General features: G+C 45.6%; 1 protein-coding gene across 12 annotated transcripts in view; it reads right to left on the bottom strand.

Moving 5' to 3' along the window:
* Positions 1–13,851, bottom strand: part of RASAL2 (RAS protein activator like 2) — a 138,530-nt gene that overhangs the window by 59,751 nt on the left and 64,928 nt on the right. For 10 of the 12 annotated variants that reach the window (XM_015869601.3, XM_015869600.3, XM_015869599.3 and 7 more), the window contains exon 3: positions 12,341–12,464. In XM_015869601.3, the coding sequence (XP_015725087.2) occupies positions 12,341–12,464 (124 nt within the window). Of the gene's footprint in view, positions 1–1,233; positions 1,715–12,340; positions 12,465–13,851 lie in introns of those variants that run through there. The other 2 variants (XM_085512133.1, XM_015869606.3) reach the window with 1 other exon arrangement.

Genomic DNA, 13,851 nt, shown 5'->3' on the forward strand with positions numbered 1-13,851 from the left:
ACGTACCTCTACGGGCTAGAAAATGGATCTGTCTCTTGATGCCAACAAGCCATTTACTAACACATAACTCACTGTGTTCTCCTGCATCACATAATTTTCTGACTTCTGTACTCTACTCACTTAAATTAAACCTGAAAGGGCCCAGGACTGTGTTGCCATGAGCTCTTCTGAACTTTGCTGAAAGCTTCATTTGGGAAGATACACGTTTGCCCAAAAAAGGTTAAAGGCAGAAGGTTTTCATTTTCTGATCTTGTAATTCAAAAGCAGCACAACCTCATCGGTTCAGGCTAACAACAACTGCCTCTCCGAGTCAGCAAATTAGTATTCTCCCTGGTCTACAGGAGAGGAGGACAAGAAGGACTTCGTAATCAGTACCTATTAAAAGCTGTTTCCAAGGTAGAAAAAATTTAACTGTGAAGTTTCCATTCTTGGCTTTGATGGGTATCACTTACTGCTTATGCAGCCACTGAAAAATAACTAGAACCAAAGGCACGAAAACAACGTGCTTTCCAGCTTGCTATAATTTAACATCTTTAAGACAAAGGCTGTTAGGAAAGCACACAGCACTACTGTACTGAAAACAAATCCTCTTGTATTTACGAGCAACCTGTAGGATTGCTTGAACTGCTTTGATTTACCAGTGCTCGCTGGAGGACAGGAAGCAAGGTTGGCAATATCACACGCTGGAAACAACACGCAGTGCCAGCAGCAGGTAAACCCTGAGAGACATTCCCACAGCTGCCCATCAAGAGGGATGTCTGGCCTCACCCAGAAACCCAACATCATACAACGGCACATATGTAGTGATGTATGGGAGGTAAGGAAAGCATAACAGGGAGAGGCTGTCAACCTAAGGAGCAATAAGCCACATTCTGAACTTTGGAAGCCACCACACAAACCTCCTTCTCATCTTTGCATCTGCGTGAGGGTTGAATACTAACACACCTCAATTCCAGAGCAGCCAGCAGAGAAGTACCAGTAATTCATTTTCTCACAATCAACTACTTAAACACACACAAGTACACCTTTAAAAAAAATACTACGTATAAAACTGAAATGGAAAAGGTGGATATTGAAAAGCAGCAAGGAAAAGCTCAAAACCTTTGAAGTTTCTAGTTACATTCACTCTAGTCGCTTCAAACTTCCAGCACAACACCTATTATATCCTGCCCGACCCAACAGCTGCAGCAGCCCCCATCCCCATCTGCACGGTGATGACAGGAAGGATCTCACCTGGGAGCTGCATTCTGTTGCAATCCTTCTCCCTTCACCATGGTCCCACCACCGCGCCAAGCACAGAGTCAGCACAGTCTCTGCATGCTTCCCGCCTGTTCTGTTTTCTCCACCGCAGACGGTTTGGAATGCAGAAAAGCCAGAGCAGGAGCCCGTGGAGCGCGAGCAGCTCTATTCAGCTCCTTGGCTCCAGTGGAACAATAGCTGCCCTTGGTGGCTCGCTTCTCCTTGCACACAGCCACAGGATGGGGAGACGCTTCATTTTCCCTGTCCCGGGGGTGGCTGGGGGAGAGCAGAGCCAGCGCCAGCATTTGGGGTGGGGTGGGAGGGGGTGTGGGCAGGAGGAGATGGCTCTGAAGCAAAAACACACCCGATGCCGAGCAAACTCGGGTCTGGAGCAGCTGACTCCAAGTCTAAAAGCAGCAGCAGGGAAACTTAAGAGGCTGATAGCACTGAAAGCTGTTCCCAGCTGCAAGAAGTCAAGATGAAAACACGGCTTTGTCAGCTCAACGAGTAGCTGCGACTCCAAACATACCTCATCAAACCCCAACTTTGCTTGCAGACGTTGCCCCACTCCAACCCTCGTACTGCCCAGGAAATACACAGTACTAACATAGCCCTGAGATGCACTTAGAAAGAAAGACAAACCTTTCTTCTCCCTGCATCCTGAGCTGCTGCCTTTCTTGTTGTTGGTTTTGCTAATTCCTGCTGTGATTTACGGCTCTGAAAACAAACTGGTTGAGTCTGTTGGTTAAGCTGGAAACGGTTAAGCTTTTTCAGAGCTCTTTCCTTGTTTATTTTACAAGGGCCAAGAGCTGAACTTCCAGGTGTAACATTGCTCTCGAGAAAAACACAAAAGCTGCTCTTAAAGATGCAGAAGCAGAAACTTGGACATTTTGCTTCCTGCCGCCATCAGAATGTCTCCTACATTGAAAAGCCCCCGCTGAGAGCTGAGTGTCAAGTGGGATCAGTGTAAAAGCCCAGAGCTGGATTCCCAGCAGATCCCACCTGCCAGGCAGGGGCTGGAGCAGGCAAGCACGCGTGCAGGAGGAATGCAAAGCTGCCCAGCCTGTTGCTGAACTGGCTAAAACTGCTTGTGAAGAGCCGAGACTGGCAGCTTTTGGTGTGCTGGGTGTAGGTAGGAGAGCGATTTAAACAGGTTTACTCCAACTTTGTAATGTGGTATTCAGTCCTCCTCCTCCAGTGCCACCCACTCGGATACTTCCTTTGGCAACAATACCCCACACCCTGGAAAAAACAGCGCCTTTGGTCACCCTACCCATTGCCAAAGCTCACGTGAGAAATCAGCATGTAGGGCACAGCACAGACCTTGGGAAAGAGGCTCCTGAAGGCGTACTTAAACAACACCGACTGCTAACTAAAGAATAGAAATGCCTAATTGCTCCCTTGCTCTCTAAAGCGAATCGCTGAACCGTAGCATAAAGATAAGCACTGGAACAGAACAGCAGCTCAAAATCCAAAGGAAAACCAAAAAATGGACCCCCCCAAACCTGTCACTGACAGTACAGCAACATAAACAGTCAGATGTGTTTGACCAGCTGCTCAGAAACGTCCAGTTGCTGGAACTTGGAGGGCAAAACAGTCTCATGACCTCAGTTGATCGAGATTCAGACAAAAACCAGTAACCGCTTGTGAACGATTGCAATCTCCTCTCCCTCCCCAAAAGAAAAACACAAACAACAAACCCAACAAATACTGCAGTAATTATACAGAACGTTTCATTCCACAGCGTTTTACCAACTATATCCACAGCACCACAGAAAAGCATCTCTGCTGAGGGTGGAGCAACATCAGACAATTCGTGTATACCACAAAGCATGATAGAAGAGATGGAAAAATTAAGGACTGGTATGCTGCAGTTGGTCTGTGCGTCTCTTCAAAGGGTTCTAACTCTTTCATGGGCAGAAAGAAAGGAAAAAAACCCAAAGCTACTAACTAATACTTTGAAGTATTCTAGAAATTACTCAGTTTCAGGTATTTGAAATGCAATTTGGGGAGTCTAGGACTAGATGTTACAACCAGAAGACTGCAACCCTCACCTTGTCACTCCAGCTTTTCAATCTTATTTTCTCCCCTTGTCTTGTTGCATAGCTGGGTGCTCAGGTCAGCCCATCACACCATGAATTACCAGCACAAGGAATACAGCACCTCTTCTAAAACTCACGGTCCTTACAACCCAACAAAAAGCATCACTGCCATCCTTCCCACCCAGTCCTCGGCCACTGGGCAGAACAGTTAGCTCCTCATCCTCATAGTCCAGGGAAAACCAGAGCACTAACCCAATGGCGAACCCCTATAGACCAGCCTCTAGATGCTTCCCTTTGGGTTTTCCCAGCCTTTTGACTGGCAATTTCCACCACTCAGCCCATAGGAAGTCCTTTCTAGTGCCTCCTACGGTCAGTGGGTTAGGTGAAAAATCAAAGCACTCATTACTCACACCATGCTGATACCCTGGGGTCTGCAGAGCTGGTGGCTGCTGTTGCTATAGACTTTCCAGCTACACACCAACAAAAAGCGGGGAAAGTCCATCTGTGAAGAGGAGCTCAGTGACTCAGTTTTTCAGTGATCTCACTGGTCAGACCCTTACCAAAACTACATGGAGCTCTCTAGGAAGAAAAGAGGTTCCTAGTCAAGCAAACAATTGGAAATGGAAAGACAAAGAAAACCCATGAAAGCAAATGAGAAAATAAACCTCACAACAGAAAAAAAAGCATCAATTGTTCACTGGATAATACACAAGATAAAGCAATCTCAACCATGCATCAGGAATTATTAGCTTGTAGCCAGAGGCACTTACTGGACACCGAGTTGAATCTTAATGGGCACTAATCACCACTAGAACTTACAGTCCTCTCCATCTCCAGGGCTTCTTCAGGGAACCAGGGATTTGCCTGCGACAGAGAGGTGCCTGCTAGAAGAGCTGATGATGAACTCCAGTGGAGTTCAATAGCCCACTTTTCCTTTGTGGCTTTATTATTTTTTCTTTTAAGTAAATTATCCCTCTGTCGTGCTGCTGAAACGTTTTTGTCTCTTTTGAAGATAAAAATCACAGTTCTAATTCTTTTCTTCTGCTGCTATGGTAGAGCAATCAATTACAAAAGGGGTAGCAGGTTAGTAAAATATTCAGTATACACCTGAATAAGTCCCATTTAATACTTAGGGCACCATACACATTATGCACTCTTTTTTTGGTGTAGCTGTAATAGCAGTTTGCCCACAGGAGACTTGTCACTGCCCCACTGAAGTGTAAATATCACAGGATGGCACGGGAAGTGCTGTAAAATTTGCTTTTTTAATTTATTTTTTAAAAGCTTGACTTGCATGCTTCCCTGAGGCATTGTGCAGATTAATTAGCTCATCTTCATAGGCCATTTGGAAGATATAAAGTGCTATGTAAGTAAGTACCATTACTGCCTGATGGAAAACAAATCTCCTGAGGCCCTACATGGAAAAACCCAATATACAAGTGCTGCTTCAAAAGTAATTTTATTGTTGGCCTGCGATGTAAGGGAAGGACATTGTGGGATGGCAGTAGAGGCTGAACTTTCCCACCAATATTCCAGCCCATTTTGTTGCTGTGAGACAGATGGCGACAGAGGGTCATCTGTATCTATAGTAGCTTCATTGGAAATAAATTGGAGGCATTACTTTTGGAGCAACCTACATATGATTGCCAATAGATTTTTTGCCCCACTGTAGCTTTCTTAGCCAAGTTCTGCACAGAACTAATTATTTGGAAGAAAATCTCCTAAATGGATCAGAAGCAGAGGAGACCTGCTGTGGGCCACAATAGCAATCCTTACCTTCATAAAGCAGAGCAAAACAAAAATATAAGGATTCAGTTTTTAGCACTCTAGAGAGAAGATCCAGGACAGCTCTTTGATTACAATGGTGTATTTCCAGCCAACACTACCTGTCCATTTTGGTTTGTTATGAGAAACCCTAAAGTACAGCTGAGTGGAGAGCACATGCTGAGAAGAGGGGGAGGTACAGGAGAAGAAGAGATGGGTTCAGGCTTCCCAGAAACAACACACGACCACGGGAAATAAAATCTCAAGTGACAGTCCCATTTTCCAAGACTCGTTAAGATAAAATATGTGATGGTTTTAATAGTCTGCCTAGTGCATTTACTGAAAGCGATGGGCTGTGAGCAACCTGCTCTGGAGGGAGGTGTGTATAGCAGGGGGTTGGAACTAGGTGATCTTGAAGGTCCCTTCCAACCCAAACCACTCTATGACCCTACGAAAACAATATGTATGCAAACATCTGCATGATTTCACTGCATGAAATGGAACTGATTCACCAGCTGGTGGCAAAGCAGGGAGACAGGAGTGTGCACGTGTGTGCAATGGAGAGAATTTAGTACATTTCATTTCATACCAACTTCAAGCGAGATGCATCTAATCCAATATCATAGATATTTGCATTGGCATGTATCAGTTCATGCTAAAGCAATTAACCAGTCAGCAATGAGTACTAGAACTAGAAGTCCGAAACAGATTTAATTACACCAACCTCTTCTTTTTAATTTAGCTCAACGTTCAAATGAGCTGCAGAGAAGCCTTCAGATAAGGAAACTCAGGCTGCAGGAAGATAAGTTAATTTTCCACTAAGTGTTGAGTTGGTTGTTACTGAAGGAAAGAAGGAGCGTATACATGGTTGGGTGGAGTGTAATTACTTTTTGCCACAAGATCAAACAGCTACAGAAGAAAGCCTACAACATTTAACAATGCACTCGGTAAGTTCCTGCACAACTTAAGGTAGATTTCCCTAAAGAATTTCATACATGCTGGAAGCAGCAGGTGGAGACATAGAAAGATGTTTCCAAGAAACAAACCCTAATGGAGGATGTGGCCATACAAGAGAGTTCAGACTGTGTGCCCATAGCCCTGTTAATGCCTGTTCTAAAAAGGTTTCAGATCTGAACTGATAACATTTGCTTCATGACGAAACTTGGCTCTCGGTGCAGATGATCTGCGTCCAAGGGAATAAAGTTCCAGCAGTACTCAGAACAAAACAAAATCCCCTGGCTTTGCTTGGGTTAGATGAGAAGGAAAAGACGGCAGCTTGGCAATTTTCTGTATACAAATAACTGCAATTGCCCAGAGGGAACGTCACTGAGACGCAGGCATCCCAGTTATACCTAACCTCCCCAAAGGCTGCTTTAATTTCAAGCAGAGCTGTCTCAATTCCTCATCCTTCCAAGGCAGGCAAATTGCACTGTGCAATAGTCCAGATTCCAGACTACTCTGGGGGTTTTCTTTAAGTTTTCTAAGCAATCTTTGTGGATGCTGAAGATAGCAGGAAACTCCTATTGGAGTTTCTCTATGTGGCAGTTTGGTATAACAATACTCAAAAGCAGCAGTATTTTATAAGGAGATTTACACGAACACAGCACGGAGTGGTGATGAACCACTTGCTGTGCTGCTCCCAGACATCTTCCAGCTGCTGGGTGCCTTTCAAGGCAGAATTCTCATACAAAAAGACTTACAGATAAAAGAAAGAAAAGCAGTAACACAGAGGATACTCATTTAAAAGATACATCTGGTCCTCTGGATTCCTAGGTCTATATAAAGGAGGATGTGAATCTCTCTCATGTACGTCTGTGCACCTATATACAAACACGCCCATGCAAGCCCAAATCAGGCAAATCCAAAGAGCTGGAAACAAGTGAAGTCAACATGTCTGTATGCATCTTCCTGCCAGGGACAGCGCTGTGAGTGTGTATACAACACACACAACAACTCCCCTCTTCCAGAACCCCCACTCTGCATCCCAGCCGGGCATGAGAGTTGACAGGAGATGGTTATTTTGCACATTGCAACACAGTGAACGAGCAGACAGTGCTGTGGGGAAAACTCTTTCATCACAAATCTGTAAGGCTGAGATACTGAGAGCTGTAAACTGCATTTCCCCAACCTCCCTGTCTAACAGATGCGCTTTACAGGCAAGGTTGGTTGATGGAAGAGAGCCCTCTATCCAGCATAGTTCTGTTAGAAGATGCAGGAGAGGTATTATTTCAAAATGCTGCATATTTCTTCAATCTTTCCTGAACACATAGGGATTGGTGCATTGCAGATTTTCTCATTGACCAGGTCACAAACAATCTCTCTTCCTCCAAAGCAGACTGTCTCCCCCTTCCCCTCCCAAGCAGTCACCCCTTTTCAGGCATTCATCCCACACCTCGGCGCACCAGGACTGTAATTACGCGGTGTGCACGGAGTAAGTCTTATTTATTCTTTCATCACAAAGTACTCATTTCAACTGGAATATGCAGAAAGCGAGGCTCAGCTTTGATTTAGCTGCAAACAACCTTATGTCTTAGAAGCGGCAGTTACTGAAAAAAAAACCCAGAAATCTTTTCAGCTAACGTCTGTTCTCTCCTGCCAAGGTTTTACCTGAAGGAAGAGCATGGGCTGTGTGCTTTCTCGGTGCAATCATCCCACGTAGGAGGGCTCAGCAGCAGCTTGCAGAACTACCATGAGAGGCACATGCCAGGCAGCAAGGAAGCTAGATGTGACTGAACCAATCTGCTGTTGCTCACTCCATCTCCAGGTCTCTGGACATATCACCTTTTACAACAGCACCGAGGCAGCATTTCTGCACAGCTTACCGGTCACCTGATAGCTATGCAGCATGGATCCAGAGCCAAAACAGACTGCTGCTTCGTTTTTTATCACTTCTGCCCTTGTTTGCCTGATCAGAGGATTTTCTGAACTCAGCAGAATTGATACTGAAAAAACCAGCTTGAGTAAGAGCAGTGGGGGTGATGGCTGAGATAAAATCCATCAACTATTCAACTAAATCCAAAGATCAAGAAGTTTAATGCAGTTTTTGAAGCTCAAAATTTCATCTTTGCTATATTTCAAAACTGTATGTGTAGTACACCACAGTGCAACCAGGAGGTGACTGCTATTTACACACATGTGTAAGTATATCTCCATATATCTTTATATCCACATAGAGTCTTCCTATACATACAAAGTATTTACATGATCAGGGAAGGTAGTATCTAAATGAGGGCTGCAAGAAAGACTGAACTGAAAGACTGTATTGAAGACTCTCTTCAACAGGGTCTGTTCTGACAAGACAAGGGGAAACTGGTTCAAAGTAAAGGAGAGGAGACTTAGATTAGATATTAAGAAAAAGGTTTTTATGATAAGGGCTGTGAGGCACTGGCACAGGTTGAACAGAGAAGCGGTGGTGCCCTGTCCCTGCAGAGACTCAAAGTCAGGCTGGATGGGGCTCTGAGCACTTGATGGAGCTGTGGGTGTCCCTTTTCACTGCAGGGAGTTGGACCAGATGGCCTTTAAGGGTCCCTTTCAGCTCAAACAACTCTATGATATGGTTCTAAGTCAGGGTACCCAGTTTCCTGGCTATTTGCACTTTACTGCTGATCTCCCAAGTGGAGCACATTGCAACACATCAAAAGCACTCTAGTCTGCTCCATGTACATTTCTGATGTGCCGGACTGTCTCCAAGTTCTTAACACTCTTCTTAAGCTGGCAGGCCTGAAACTGGACCCAGTATTCCCAGTACCTTCTATTGTCTTTGCAACCAGGAATGTCACAATCTCTACAGATATGCTCAGAGAATAGCAACTCTGGAGGGCACAGATATACACAAGCAGGAAGAGTAGATGCTGACAGTAGGCTAAGAAAGGATGAGGATAGGAGCTGCAGAGCAGTGACAGGAGTCAGCTATTAAACAACATCCCTTTCTCATGCCACAAAGATGCACCCAGGTACCAGAATCAAACCTGTACTACATACTCTCTTTAACTGATCTCATTTAGTATGAGCAGGTGTTGAGAACAAAGCAGAGCAAGAAGGAAGAGCACTATTTTGGGTAAGGAAGAAATAACTGTGCTACTACGCTATTAAATAGCATGAATGGTGGAAATCTGAATCATGCCTTCACTGTATGAATGGTTAATTCCAATACTTTATTATAAACAATGATCCTTACTCGCTGCATCTCAAGACTGCAATCTCCCTAACAAAAAACCATACACCTGTTGAAAAAGAGCAGGATCTGAATTAGATATGGTGGTGCATACGACGAATGTATTAGCTTGAGTTTTGTGTTAACCCTTCCTCCAACACTCAGGTTCTGGTCTCCAGGACACATAACACAAAATGAGCCCACTGAAAGTAATGCTTGCAAGAAAAAGGCTGTCAGGCTGAAGTCTGGGATAAATTACAGCTCCATTTTTAGCTTTCCTGAATGGAAGCACTTCTGACAGCAAGTCACTGCCATGACAAAACCCTAGCAAGAAAATGAGATAGTTGAGAGCGTGCCTATTCACCCTCAGATAGGTATGACTGCAATAATAGAGATCACTTACCGAGGAAATTTCACTGCATATATTTAAGAGGGCCAGATTGCACAGCTGTGTGTACAGTGTTCCTTCCACACAGGAATTAATAGTGGAAACAATCTCTCTGCTTCCTGTGAGCAGAGTGCAAGCACTTATGCTAGTAGGCACTGAGCATCCTCCAGAGCTGCATTTTTTAGAGTGATCTTGCAAGTTTTTGCTGTTGAAACGAGTTGCCTTCTATCTTGTGTGTAATCTGTGTGTCCGCCCCTCTGGCTCTCGTGCAGGGGTGACTACAGTGGTTTCTGCCCGCACAGAAGGGATGGCTCAGCTGCTCCTCCAGCAGCTGCTGAACCATCACAAATTACAGCTTACTGCGTTGAAGTATGTGGAAATTGGTGCCTATCTTAGTATGCAGGACTGCAAACCACGATGGGTCAGCAGCTGCCGCACGAACAGCTGAGCCAACCCTGCAGCAAGGGTAGCAATGAAAGAGATGGCAAGAATGACTCTAGCAGCCCTTGGGTAAGGCACACTTGACTTAGTGTTGACCTCTGGTGAGTTACACATCTCTTGCTTCAACCCTTCTGCTGTAACGTGGGTAGTTCCTCTCCCACACACTTCCTAGGAATGGTGCTACCAGGGTGTGTGCACACGGCTTTAAAAGACGCTGCACATATTTGCAGAATGGGTATTGCTGTTAATTAATTAAGCACTGCCACACACTGTTCCCCTAGAAACTCATCTGCAGGTAGTAGCTCCTGATATCATAAGACACACAGCCTGCTCTTGCCATGTTATGCACATGCTTTCCCAGGATGTGAGAGATACTCTTATCAGCTCTGCATAGCATTTTCTCTACTAGGCATTTTATCAGCCTCTGCTGTGCTTTCAGGATTTGGTGTGCATTTCAAAGCTATTTTAGCCCTGTTGTCATCTGTACTGCTGGTGGTACACCCTGCCTGCCACCATCCCCCTCTTTCCTGCACTGGTCTGTCCTCTGGCTCCACACCTTGACACGAAGCTACTCCCACAGCTCTGCCTACCAACACATGTTCTTCATTAGCAAGGGGCAATCATGGTATGAGGCACTTTTAACCAGGATATGAAGACAAGGAAACCTCACTTAGGGTGCTTGCTATCAGATTGTGCATAGCCATCCCTCCCACTTACTCTCATCCCTTCTTGCAGACAGGACATTGCTGCATTTCTCTCCAGCTGCATATCCCCTTCCTTTAGTTACACACTTTAGTAATATACCCATTTGCTAACATACTCATATGGAGATGATGATGTGGATATGGGTTTCCCTTGTGCTTTTAATAGATTCCTGCCAGGCATTCATTAAATAAGACACTACAAGATGCAGCATGCATCTAAAGTAGTCACAAAATACACAGTAATACACGCACACAAACAGCACAGCCACCTATTCCCCACAGCATCCAAAGAAAAACAAAGGTTGCAAGGTAATGCTCTAAAACTTAACACTTGGATTTCCAGCTATTCAGATGCTCAGTAAAGCCCATACACACACTTCTCCATTTTTTTGCACATGGTATAGAAAAAGCAAGCACTGGAACCCCCTAAATTTTAGAGTTCTGTCTAACTTGCAAAGCTGCAAACAATGCTTGTTGCTGAGCACAGCTGTGCTAGGTGTGATTCCCCTGCCATCCCACCAGCCATGCACCTGGATCAAGTACTTTGCCTGCAGCACAATGTAAATGTGCTTAATGCTGCTTTTACTTACAAACAAGAACGAATATTTGTTCATATGACAAAACAAGATGATCGTTTAGCACCGTATTTGAAATGCCACAAACAAACCCAATGGGGGTTATGTTTACCTCTCTCATCCCCAAGCATTTTGCAGCCTTCCTCCCTAAATCACTGGACCTGCCTCCTTCTGACTCTTAACCCGTGAGTCAAACAAAACCCACAAACACAGCCCTAGCTTCCTTCCCCAGATAAGGGAGGGTTAGCTACTGCTACTAACAAGTACGAACAAATAAGTGCTACATTTGCAATCCGCTAATTAACTATCCAGAAGAGTGGCATTTCCTATGTTTAGCTTCACAGTAGCTTCTCTTCTAATGATTTGAGCGTAACATACTTAGAGAATAACATTCTTTGACATAAAACACAGGAGCCTATGAAATTAAAATTACCTTACCACTTCTTCACCTCTGATAACAATGTAATCACAGCTGGTTTACTGTTTAGAGGCGTGCAACAGTTTCCATAGCTCACAGGTTATGCCCTTTCTCATAATTCTATCCCTTTCTCATCAATCAACTTCTTGCATGAATGGGGAATGAAAAGAAGAATTCCTCTGTGTGTGGCTGCTGCCTTCCCTAACTCAGGGCCTTGGGAAGAGCTGCGATGATACTTTATGCAGCCAGATATGGAGTGGAATAAAGAAGTGAGAAAAACCCTGAACTGGACTTGGGAAACCACTGCTACGATGCTTTTGTCTCAGCAAAAACACCTTCGGGCTACCAGCAGAGGCTGCACTCCTATCTCACTGCCCCAGCACTATCAGTACCCTCACACACAGTTACAAGCCTCCACGTGTACAAGCAGCCCAGCTTCTCCAACATCCTGCACAGCCTCAGTGACATTAACCCTGCAGTGTAAACCCCATCGCAGGCAGGCAGCCACAGCCAGCACTTGGCTGCAAGGTGCCAACCTCCACAGGCTGCTGCACAGAGACGCTGCCTGGGAAGCCTGAGGCTAGAAATGAAAGCCCATCTGCCGTGGTTCGCTTACCCAGCTTGGCGGCCCCATCTGGTGGGTACTCGGGGAACTGGCCCTCGGAGGGCACGCTCACTGTGCGGCGCAGGCAGCGGCCTTTGGTGGCATCCTGAGGCTCCTGCAACCCCTCGGTGGGCACCTGTGGGAAAAGAGGCAGACAGCTGTTAGCCTGCAACCCTGCTGAGAGCATCGCTTTCCAAACAGTATTAGTAGCAACCAAAAAGAGAGCGTTCGTCTGCAACACAAACCTCAGAGGATGGTTTGGGTTGGAAGGGACCTTGAAGCTCACCTAGCTCCAGCTCCTTGCAGTGGGCAGGGCTGCCACCCACCACATCAGATTTGTACTGAAGGCTGTAAAAGATGCATGAGACGCTGCACTATTTTAGAAGCAGGCGGCACTACACTGCCTCTCACAAACCGGTTCTGGCATTTCCTGACTTTCATGCACTTAGCATTAAAAATGACCTGAAGAGAATGCTATTTGTTACTGCTGCCAGTCTATTTGTCTCCTTCGAACAGCTCTCATTTTTAAAAACACCTCTCCCAAATCCGCCCCCACCCCCGCCCCCCCAGCAGTTACTCTGCTATGGCCACTGTCTTTGTTGGTACATATTTACAGCAACACCTTTGCTAAACAATCTGAAGTCAGAATAATTTTGTTAAGTTTGTGCTACGCTCATTCAATCAAGGTTAGATTTTCAGGTTTCATCAGGAGACACCGCTTGGTCCCTCTCCCTTTGGCACATTCTGCTCTTCAGAGCATGTTCTGGAGGGATGCAGCACACCCTAGAAGCACTGGGTGATAAAGCACTTGAGAAGGGTAACACTGGCCATTAAGACAGCTTGGGGGCAACAACTTGCTGCCACAGCCAAGGAGGAGGTTGGTGGCTCAGCCCACAGTCTTTTGAGTCCTTGGGAAAAGCAAACAGGCCGCAGCCAGTGTCAAAAGCAAACCAAATGCTGCATACCAGAGATAGGATTTATCTTCAGGGAGGGCCTGAGCCATTAGCAGGAAGAGTGTCTGAAGGCTGAGGTCCTGCCCCTAAGCCATGGCACCTTCCGTACTGACCATCTGACTGCACACTAAAGGAGGGGCATTGGTGCAGGAACACTCATCTGGTGCAGAACAGCCCACACCAGAAAAAGACTGCATTTGTTACAGTGCCTAGAGAAACACTATCATTTCACTTGGGAATTCTGCAAGCTGCATCAGGAGCAATACTGCATCAGGACTGAGGAGAACCACTAAACATTGCAAAGTCAGGGCTTGAGCAGCACTCCAGGCTGCCAGCAGGTTTTTGTGCAGCTTTGCTGCCCTGCTCTTTGACCTGCCAAGCCTTCAGCAACCCTGAATGGCCCAGCCCTGCTCTGGCTTGCTGACAGTCCTGACAACCCTGACCATGTTTCACCAGTGATTTCCTAAATGTAACAAGGGCAGGTTCACAGCTCAGGCTTTCATCTCTCAAACAGCATCACAGCTCACCCGCTGCTGAACACGATTCTTAAGTATAAACCTTGTTCCTGGG

The sequence above is a fragment of the Coturnix japonica genome, chromosome 11 (genome assembly GCF_054131305.1).
Source record: "Coturnix japonica strain WE chromosome 11, WE-NBRP24, whole genome shotgun sequence".
In the NCBI taxonomy this organism is placed as follows: domain Eukaryota; kingdom Metazoa; phylum Chordata; class Aves; order Galliformes; family Phasianidae; genus Coturnix; species Coturnix japonica.